Below are 11,482 nucleotides of genomic sequence, written 5' to 3' on the forward strand. Positions count from 1 at the left end.
TTCACTCCGTGTGTGTGTGTGTGTGTGTGTGTGTGCGCGTGTGTTTCCGCCTGGGTCAGCCCACCTTGTCTTCAGGTGCGGCGGTTCAGCATCACTTGGGCCAGGTGCCAAACGCTGGATTTGGGCCTTCTCTTCGGGAAGGGCGGTGGCCACAGGTCCCTCAACCAGACTCCAACTGTGGTTTTGTGCCGCCGAGCCGGCTCTGAGTCCTAGCGATGGCTGGGCACCACCGGAGGAAAGCCTGCTCGGCCTGGCGCGGTGGCTCTGACGTCGGAGGGCGCGGTGACAGCCTCCCGTCATCATCTCAGCGGCAGGCTCCTCCTCGCAGAGGCTCTCACACCCGGCCCTGGGCAGGCGGCCCCTGCGCCCTGTGACCCGCGATCCGGAAGCGGCCCCTGGCGAGCCACGGGGTTGGGGTCAGGTGACGCCGCGGAGGCCGAGCTGGCGGGCCATGGCCCCGGGGCTGCCCCACCGGGCGCTCCCGCTGCTGCTGCTGCTGCTGCCGCCGCCGCCCGCGCGCCCCGCCGGCCGCCCCTACGCGCCCACCTGGGAGTCGCTGGACGCGCGGCCGCTCCCGCGCTGGTTCGACGAGGCCAAGTTGGGCGTCTTCCTCCACTGGGGCGTGTTCTCCGTGCCCGCGTTCGGCAGCGAGTGGTTCTGGTGAGCGCGGCCGGGCGGGTCCCTCGGCCGGGCGCCCCGCCCCTTCGGCTTGGTAAGGTAGAGCGGGTCAGCGGAAAAATAGGCAGCGCTTCCAGGAGATGGATTGGCACAGTGGCTACAATAATGGGCCCAACCAGAAATAGTGTGAGCATGGCGCCGGCCCCGGCTGTGTTTGTTCTGTTGTGCTTGGGGGTTGCTATGAGTTAGAATGGACTCCTGGGGATGACGACAAGGCATGACGACAAGGCCGGCGACAGGCACTCTTTCAGGGCAAGTCAACCTAAGGGATAAATCTAGGCAGTAATTGAGCAGGGGCTGGCACAGCAGGCTGGTGCAGCGCTGTGCTGTTCACACGCATGCCCTTTCCACCCCATAGGTGGTACTGGCAAGGGGAAAAGAAACCGGAGTTTGTGCAATTTATGAAGCAATATTACCCTCCTGATTTCAAATACGAAGATTTTGGACCACAGTTTACAGCACGCTTTTTTAATGCCAGCCAGTGGGCGGATCTTATTCAGGCTTCCGGCGCAAAGTACATGGTCCTAACCAGCAAACATCATGAAGGTAAGTGAGGCGAACGTTGCCCCTGCTTAGGAAACGTGCGGTCGTTCTTACAGGAGAAGAAACCAATAGCAAGCCATCTCTATGGAATCCGATTTCCTGCTTAGGCGCATCCAGAAACGCTACGGACACCTGCTGATAAACGAGGGGACTCCACGTTCCACCCAAGTGGAGAGGCATGTAGAAAAATCACCCCTCTGGGAAACAGGAAAAATGGCCCCACTCTGGTGCGTGTACCTTTAACAAGATTCCCAGGATTGGATGAAAGCACTTAGGGTGTGACTCAGATCACAAGTCAAAGTGTTGGCCAACTGCGGAGGAGCTGTAAGTGACGAGAGCGACTCAGCTCGCCTTCAGAAGAGATTGGGTTGAGAATGGTGCCCTGGCACATCAGAGGTGGAGGAAGAGTAGCTGAGGGAAAAGAGGGCAGCGGCAGTGTGAGAAGAGATGCCACTGGCTACTGTTCTCTTGTCTATAAAACTGGAGAAAGACCCACCCACGGATACTGCCCATTGCATGTAAAATCATTAGTGGGCTTCTTGTGGGTGGCCATCATGGCCTCGGTATTGAAGAGTCTGCCTCACTCCTTTATCCAGGGCCTGGGATATAGGATATGAAAACCATGGGATGGAGTTCTGAGATGATTTTTCTCCTTGGCTGCCTTTTGGGCACTCCACAGTGGTCCCCTCCGCCTCCCCCAGCCCCACTTGGCATTTTTCCTGCAGACACAGATATTTACAAAATATAATTGCTTGTGACTATCTTGGTTTTCTGATGGCTAGGAACTTCCCTAACTGTGTAGCACAATGTATTCCTTCAACAACAACAACAACTCCCAGCCACTGAGTCAATTCTGACTCTTATAGACCCTATACTATGGGGTAGAACTGGCCTCTTGGGGTTTTTGAGGCTGTAAATCTTTACAGGAGCAGAAACCTCATCTTTCTCCCTAGGAGCAGTTGGTGAGTTAGAACTGCTGATCTTGCAGTTAGTAGACCAAGATGTAACCCCCTACACCGCCAGGGTTGGTTCCTAAGCATTACAGAAGGATGAGTTTTGTTCTTGTTTTCAAAGTAAGCTCACTAAATATTGTTTGTTGAATATTTCTAAGTATTAGTAAGCTTATTTAGAAACACAAACAAGCCAAAACCAAATTCATCATACAGAAGACTCAGCCCACATTTATAAAATTCTCAGCCCCATGTTATCAAATGTTTTCATTGCTTCTATAAATTCACCCGCTGAAGTGTGAAGAGGGAAGGCCAATGTGTGTGCTGTACATGTGGCGAACACAGAATGGTGGCGACATGGTAAAGGCCCCAGTGGTTTTACTGCCTTAGACAGGATCTGCTAACATGGAAAATCTTATATTGACATATTGAGGTATTTATACTGCTTTGAAAATTACTATGAATATCTTTGCAACTGTTTGAAAAGTTTGTTGTAAAGAATCTAGAGAGTGAGTCGATCTTGTCCCAGTTTCAAAGACTAAAGTGTTTCACCAGAAGTACTTTATAAACACAAGAGCCATTGTACTCAGACACACTAAGGTTATTTGAGGCATTTGCAATATTTTAATTCATATGACCTCTTCTACTGTTTTTTTTTTTTCTACTGTTTTTATATAAAAAACCTGCAACCTAATGGCAAATTCCTTTTAAAATATGAATTGTTTCAAAAGAGTTGTATAGTGGCTTCCATTATTTTTCTTCTCCATCTAGGTGCTAGATAATTAATTCACTTTTCAGTAATTGAAAGATTGACACCCACGCATGTGGCTCTTGAGCAAGAGAGGAATGCAGTGGGTGTGTATGAAATTATAGAACGAGTAGGGATGGGCATCGTTAGATGAACAGTGAGAGTAAAGGGGAATTACTATACGTGGGTCATTAGTGCTTTCAGAACCACAATGCAGTAACACACACAATTCTAACAAAAACTGGAAGATGTGGTGGAATGATACGTGGTGGAGTTCTTCTACCCAAGTCTCTGTAACTCCCATCAAATGATTGGGGGAACTATGCAAATAGGCTATGTGGCACACTCATAGAGGGGGTTGGTCAGTTTTCAGTACCATCCCCCTGGCTATCAGGATGAGCCATCTTTGAGGGGGCAGTGGAGAGGGAAACCCGAGGACCTTGCAAGAGCACCTCCCAGATCTGACTGAAGGGGTGGAGGTCGCATCAGAGACGTAGCACTAAGACTCAGAGGAAGAGCACCAACACTAGGGGGTAGCGTCTCCTCAGCTGGCCCAAGACTGTGGGACTGTGAGGCAGAGTGACCCAGGGGCTGGCATCCTGGCCCATGGAAGCAAAGACCCAGGCTTTAAGAGACTTGGCTCCTGGCCAAGGAGAGATGTTGCTGTGGACCCCAATTATATCCTTACAGTTTGTGGATCCTGACTTGTGGTGACCTATTAACTTCCCCAATAAGCCCCCTTGACTGTGAATATTGCCTGTGAGTTTTGTGTGACCATTGCAATGAAATATCAGCCAGCCTAGAAGCAGAGGGCCATGGGAGGGCTAGGACGGGGCATGCACACTTAATTCTAGTTCCAATCTAAGAACAATTGGTTCTTATGATCTGGCTCTGCTTGATGCTTGCCCACATGAAGAGATCACTGAAGATATTGGTGCCATGGCAAAGTTTGGCGAGGAAACTAAATGGTATCTGGCTATCAGAAAGAGTAATGTCTGAGGTCTTAAAGGCTTGTCTTCAAACAAGCAGGCTTTTAAGTGAAGCACCAACTAGATCCACATGGAAGAAGGATACCAACTTGTGTGATCCAAGGCTTGTAAATAATAAAATCCAAGTCCAAAGGAAGGAATGGTATCAGAGCCTAAATTTTGAACACCTGGTTTGCAGAAGGCTATAGATGCCAGTGGAAGCCCAACATCCATTTGCAGGGTTCTGCATAAATTAATCCTCTGGTGAATCCCCTCTGATCATAGTGGAGGGATGAGAATAGCCTTGTTATCAGACAGAGAGCAATGTAAAGTTGATTATGGCAGATATATTTAGGTTAAAATGTATTATCATTTGATCTCCCTTTGGACCCATTTTAAAATTGTTTTGATCTTTGTTTTTAACAGTGAAGGGGGAAAAAGGGGGCAGGGAAATGAATTAATCCTCTGATCAAGCCTCTCTGGCCATAAGTCAGAGAGGTGAATAGCCGTGCTATATGCAAAATGCTTTGAAAAGTGGATTATTTCAGATGCAGTTGGGCTAAAATTTAATGCCTCATCATTTGATTTCTCCCTTTTGACCTATTTTACATTTGTCCTAGTTTTTAACATTTTCTGCTTTCTTTTTGACCATGGGTTTTCTCTATTATTGTTGTTTTTGTTTGTTTTCTGTATATGAAATCCAGGATAGATATATACTATCTGTCTATAAATCTATCGAGATAGTAACTGGAATAATGGTTTCTTGGGGGTATGGCAGAGGAGACTGGGGGGATGAGGGAGCTAATGACAATGAATGCAAGAAAGAAGAAAATGTTCTGAAATTGATTGTAGTAATGATTTGTACAATTCTTCATGACATGTGAATTATGTGCCAATAAAATTGTATATATACAAAAAGAAAACCTTGAAAGAAAGAAACAAGATGGAGCGTGGAAGCATGTCTGATCCCCGCCTGGTGGCATTAGGGAAGCCAGAGGTCCGCTGTGGTCCAGCAGGCCATGACTGCAGTGTCCTTTCGTGTCTGGTCTCCAAGGCTTTCGGAAGTATGCCACAGGACCATTATAAAGAGTAGCAACAGCCATCGTTCAGCCTGGCCAACGTGGCAAATGTCTTCTGTGGGCCAGCTCTTACCTGCTTCTGTGTTTGCCCCTGTGCTGGGAGGAGGCTGCAGACATGATGCAGTTCCTCAAGCAGCTTATCCTCTGAGAAGGGAAGTTGAGGCAACAGGTCCGATCCTAGAAATCGAAGGGTGTATCCTGAAAGTTAGTTAACAAACAAAAAAGAATCTCTGGTTCTATCTGTGGTAACCTCTCATTGTTTCTCGTATAGAAGTAGTATACACACTCTGGAAAAAAAAAACCCTACCATAAACTCATCATTTGTAGAATAAGTTCTTCATGTATTGCTGAGATCCCACCACGGCTCACCCCGTGGTGGTGCCGAAGAAAGGGCTGGTGGCCTGCTTCTGCAAAGAAAGCAGACGCTAGGGAGCAGGGGTGCTCTGTCTTGCGGGGCTGCCATGGGTCAGGACGGGCTGGGCGGCACTGGGTTGGGTTGGGTTTGCGCGTCATCTGACTTGTCCCGGCATTTGCAAGAGCGGAAGTCAACTACAGGAAAACGGATACGCGGATACATGTTTTCAATCCTCCTTTTCTCCAGGCTTCACCTTGTGGGGCTCAAAGTACTCGTGGAACTGGAACGCTGTCGATGAAGGGCCTGCGAGGGATATTGTCAAGGAACTCGCGGTGGCCATTAGGAGCAGGACTGACCTGCGCTTTGGGCTGTACTACTCCCTCTTCGAATGGTTCAACCCACTCTTCCTTGCGGACAAATCCAGTTCATTCCATACGCGGCAATTTCCAGTTTCTAAAACGTTGCCTGAACTCTATGAGCTAGTGAACACCTACCAGCCCGAGGTGCTGTGGGCGGATGGCGATGGAGGGGCCCCAGACTCCTACTGGAACAGCACCGGCTTCTTGGCCTGGCTGTACAATGAAAGGTGGGTATGCTATTAGATCATCGTGCTGACCTTGAACCTTCTCTTACACGTGTAACGCTTTCATCCCCTTGCTTGAAATACATCCGTCTCCCTCGTGGTAAGGGGCGTGAGAATCACTGCCTACAAGATAGGTTAGGGGGCTTCAAAAAGGTTGTGGAAAAATGGAATGAAAAGATAATAGACTTTTTCTATGAACTCTTAGAAGTCTCACTATCAAGATGAAATATCATCAAGAATAAATAAATCAGGAGTCAAATACAACACAACAGCCTAATTTTGAGAGCAGACTATTCACGACAGGATCAGGGACCTGGAAGATATGAATTTGATGGGTTCCTCTTTTCAGGTTCTATTTCTCCCCCTACTGCCTCTGTTCTGGCCTGTTATTGACCACTGTCATGCTGTGACATACTTTTCAGTTCCTCCAGCTGCTCTGTTTATCTGTTAAGCTGTGGTTAGGCCTTGTTTGTCTTCTCTTTTTCGTCACCATCAACATTCTCACTTCTTCTTGTTCCTTCTGTGGCATGTTCAGGGCTGACCCACTCACTACATAAGGGTGTTCTGGGTGTCTTCCTTAGGCTGAACTACATGGCCCAAATGGATAGCTAGAATGTACTTGATACTGTGCTATAAAAATCAGGGAATGATCTGCTTCTGCTTCATGGGCCCACAGTGGGTACCTATACTCTGGTGAGGTCTTGATTCTCAAAGGCCGCAGTATTCCCAGTTACTTCCGATAAGGGGAAGGACTGTGAGCAATCCACTTTTTTTTTTTTTCCCAAACAGCTTTATTTATAACATAAAGTTTTGCAGATCACTACATAAAAACAATGCTTTAGGATTAACTCCAAAATCACCCCTATTGTTTCCACTAAAACTTGATAAAACACCATTATAATGTTTTGGGTTTTTTTTTTAACATTTTATTAGGGGCTCATACAACTGTTATCCCAATCCATACACACATCAATTGTGTAAATTGCATTTGTACATCGTTTCTCAAAACATTTTCTCTCCACTTAAACCCCCGACATTAGGTCCTCATTTTTCCCCTCCCTCCCCACTCCCCCCTCCCTCATGAGCCCTTGATAGTTTATAAATGGGTATTTTGTCATATCTTGCCCTGTCCGACGTCTCCCTTCACCCACTTTTCAGTTGTCTGTCCCCCAGGGAGGAGGTCACACACAGTTCCATGTAATCGATTCCCTCTTTCCTACCCATTCTCCCTTTACCCTCCCTGTTTTGCCACTCACACCACTGGTCCTATAGGGCTCATCCATCCTGGATTCCCTGTATTTTCAGTTCCTATCTGTACCAGTGTACATCCTCTGGTCTAGCCAGACTGAACAATCCACTTTCATTCGTGAGCCAAATTGTCCCATCACTCCTTGCCAGGATAAAAAACCTTGTGGGGATATTTCATACCACAGTGGATTATATCATGGGATCACTACTGAGTAAAACCATTAGGACAGAAAAGCTAGAACATAATGTAGGAGATTGATTTAGTCCCTGGAGAAAAAAATACCTGAGTGCAAATCCATTTGGCTACTATTTACATTATAGCAGGGGAAAGTTTCAAACATGCCTCGTACTTTTTACAAGTGCTACAGATGCTGGGTACCAGACTAGATTTTATAGACATCATCCCTGTTTGAAATAGCAGATGAAGAAATGGGTTATTCAGAGGAATTAAGTCACTCATTTTGCCAACGAGCTAAGAATTGGGAGTGCCGGGATTTCGAACACTCTAGCTTTATTTAACTTCTTACCTGCAGAATTTCCACGACACTCAGCTGAGGTCATTTTTCAGGAGTGGATTGCAGTTAGAGCTCTTAGCAGTGATATTTTGATACTAAAAAATTGTTTTTTCCATTGAAAAAGTTCATTTTCATTTCAGCCCAGTTCGGGACACAGTGGTCACCAATGACCGTTGGGGAGATGGGACCATCTGTAAGCATGGTGGCTACTATACCTGTAGCGATCGCTACAACCCAGAACACATACTGCAGCATAAATGGGAAAACTGTATGACAATAGACAAGGTTTCCTGGGGCTATCGAAGGAATGCTGGGATCCTGGACTACATTACAATCGAAGAATTGGTAAAGGTACAGTCAGCACTCGGATGACTATTACTGGAATAGTGGTAGTCGTATGGACGTGGTGAATTATTAGGATTTGTATACCTCAATGGCCTATGGATCATGAGCATATTTTGTCCTTTTTGTTTGTTGTGCTAGATAGTGACTACCACGCATGTGTCAATAGGGCAGTACACTAGACTAATGCCACATTTTATCTATCTAAGAGCTATATATACTCATCATTTTAGCTACTTGTTGAAACAGTTTCATGTGGAGGAAATCTTTTGATGAATATTGGACCCACCGAAGATGGCACAATTTCACCAATTTTTGAGGAGCGATTAAGGCAAATGGGGGCCTGGCTAAATGTCAATGGAGAAGCCATTTATGGGACCCATCCTTGGAAATCCTCGAATGACACTGTGACTCCGGATGTATGGTAAGTCACTATCGAAACCAAACGATGTGCTAGAGGACGACATGTAACATTCCCTAGAGTTAGAAAGAGACGGAGAACAAGGGGACTGGGATGAGGGCCTGCCTACACAAAGTGCTGTCCAGACTTGACTTACTCTAATAGAAAAGAAAGGAAGGGAGGGACCTAGCATGTTTTTGAGGGTGTATGGTTTATCGTCACTAGACACCTCCCATTGTTGTGTGTTGTTGAGTTGATGCTGACTCATAGAGACCTAAAGGGCAGGGTAGAACTGTCCCCTAGGGGTTCCGAGGCTGGACTCTTTATGGAAGCCAGGTCTGTTCTCACTCAGAGCTATGGGTACATCCAAGCCACTGACCTTTCACCATTAACCACTGTGCCATCAAGGCTCCTAGGAACCTAATGGTGGGTAAATTCTGATTACAAACAGTCAACTCTCACACTGCACACAAAACCAATTCAAGATGATCATGACCGAAATGTAAAACCTAAAACTCTATAAAGACTATCAAGGAAAAAACCAGACAAACTTAAGGCTCCTCAAAATGGCATAAATACACTATCAATCGAAAATGCAAATGCACAAAGAACAGAAGACAAACTAGATGATTGGGGACTCCAAAAAATTAGATACTTACACACATCACAATATTTCACCAAAAAAGTGCAAAAAGTGAACCAATCTACAGACCGGGAAATTAAAATTTTTTATTTAGTTGGCTCTTTTGATTTTATTTTCTTCTTCCTTTTTTAAAAAAGACTAATTGGCATATACTTCATATATCATACAATTTATCGCTTAGTCATATTAGGAAGAGTTGTGCAATCATCACCACCATCATCAATTTCAGAACATTTTCTTTTCATCATTGCTATCAGCTCCTTATCTACCCCCAAGCTCTCCTGCCACGGCCCTGGGTAATCATTAATCCAGTTACTGTCTCTATAGAGCTACTATCCTGAATTTAATAGACAGAAAAGCATACAAAACACAAACAGGAAGCAAAATAAAAAAAGTAACAACTATGACTAGGCAAAAGAGAAAAATCTCAATAGAAAAGAAAGTAGAAAATATTAAAAATTGAAAAAAACTTTAAAATGGGCCAAAAGGGAGATCAAATAATAAATCATCATATTGTAGCCTAACTACATCTACCATAATTGACTTTACAGTGCTCTCTGTCTAGTTGCAAGGCTATGCACATCTTTCCATTAGGCCAGAGCGTATTCACTGGAGACTTAATCCATGTAGGGACCCAGCAGGTGGATTTTGGGCTTCCACTGTTACCCATAGCCTTTTGCAAACGAGGGGTTCGTAATTTAAACATCCCTTCTTTGGATTTGGATTTTATTATTTACAATCCTTGGATCACAGAGGCTGGAATGATTCTTCCATGTGGCCTTAGTTGATGCCTTACTTAGATGGCTGCTTGTTTAAAAACAAGCCTTTAGGACCCTAGATACTATTTTTTTCTGATAGGCACCTCCTTGTTGCTTCACCACACTTTACTATAGCACCTGTATCTTCAATGATCACTTCATGGGGGTGAGTATTAAGTGGGGCCATCAGACTGGGGAAAATCTTGGACAATGATATATTATTGACTGTGGCAGTTACTAATCTGTCAACTTGAGTGAAGGGGTGGAATCTAACTTGTCAGTCAGGTCATAGCCAATGAGGCCTCTGTGTGGGCATGGCCTTCTCCTGAGGATTCTGGGAACTCCGGTCATCCTCCCTGGAGGTGGAACACACATTCTCTCTGCTTCATCTTCCTGTTGACATAACACATGGAGATCTGCTGATGGCACCCAGAGCCCTGCAGTTGAGGGAACCATGTGGAGACCCAAGCCAGCAATGAGATGCTTCCATGGCCACTGGATCTGCAAGACTTTCTACTCACTATCCTGTGATCTTCCTGCATTCAGCATCATTGCATGTGTTACATGAGTCTGAAGAGGAATTTATAAACAGGTATCAGACATATAGGCTAATATCGGACTTAAAGACTTGATCTGGACTGGACTGGGATGTTTTCTTAATATGCAATTACTCTTTGATATAAAGTTCTCTCTTATACACATGAGTGTCTCTGGGTTTGTTTCGTTAGTCAACCCAGACTAACACAATGACAAAGAATTAATCTTTAAAATTTATGGAAAAAATGTCAACACCTCAACAACAAAAGGACATATAATCCATTTAAATGTCCAGAGTCACAAAGAGATCACTGGAGATATGGGTGCTAAGTGAGGTGTCAATATGCTTGAATGATTAAATTGTATGATGTGTGGAGTATATGCCAATAAAACGATTTTAAAAAACAGGCTAATGAGGAGCTCTGGAGTTGTAGTACTTATGTGCTGGGCTGTTAACTATAAGGAACCCAACTGATGCTCTGGTGGAGAACGGTGAGGTGTTGGTCTCTTGTAAAGAGCTTAGTGTCTCAGAAACCCACAGCGGCATGTGTACCCTGTCCTGTGAGGTCACTCTGAATTGGCATCAACTCCAGGGCAATGAGTTGTGTGTTTGGTTTTTTTTTTTTTTAAATAACTAATGACGCTACAGGTTTGGGACTACATTTCTCCCATGTTAGAATAATCATCCTTTAAAATGGGAAAGGCAGCATTTACCCCAGGTGTGTTAGACAGGGTTCTCTAGAGAGATAAAACCAGGGTATTACAATGTGTGAGGAAAGGAGGACTGCAGACAGGAAACAGAGGGAGAAAGTGGGATCAGTGATGGTCCATTGAGGGATGGCAAAGGATGAGCTGAAACAAAATGTGTTTGGAGTGTTGAAGGTACTGATGTGCCCTGTGAAATGTCACCTAATGCATAATCCTAAGTTTTAAAAGTTATTCTCGAGTAGGTCTAAAAAGAAATAAATTTAAAAAAATCATCTCTTTTAAGAGCTTCCTCTTAATATTTGGGAGGTGGGGAAGGGAGGTGTTTTTTAGGTCACTAAAGTTTAATTTTCTTTCCTTTCTTTTAATGAAGACTTTGGTAAATGGACCACTGTAACATAATTGAAGACTTGGCCCTCACAGAAGTAAT

The 11,482-nt window shown here is 44.9% G+C and overlaps 1 protein-coding gene across 1 annotated transcript in view; it reads left to right on the top strand.

The window, feature by feature from the left end:
* The first annotated feature begins 451 nt into the window (after positions 1–451).
* Positions 452–11,482, top strand: part of FUCA2 (alpha-L-fucosidase 2) — a 15,011-nt gene continuing 3,980 nt past the window's right edge. The window contains exons 1-5 of the mRNA XM_004702136.2: positions 452–660; positions 1,037–1,224; positions 5,568–5,907; positions 7,808–8,018; positions 8,243–8,428. Of these exons, the coding sequence (XP_004702193.1) occupies positions 452–660; positions 1,037–1,224; positions 5,568–5,907; positions 7,808–8,018; positions 8,243–8,428 (1,134 nt within the window). The remainder of the gene's footprint in view (positions 661–1,036; positions 1,225–5,567; positions 5,908–7,807; positions 8,019–8,242; positions 8,429–11,482) is intronic.

Source organism: Echinops telfairi, unplaced genomic scaffold (assembly GCF_000313985.2).
Source record: "Echinops telfairi isolate 266 unplaced genomic scaffold, ASM31398v2 ScPeMD7_3533;HRSCAF=4204_0, whole genome shotgun sequence".
NCBI lineage: Eukaryota > Metazoa > Chordata > Mammalia > Afrosoricida > Tenrecidae > Echinops > Echinops telfairi.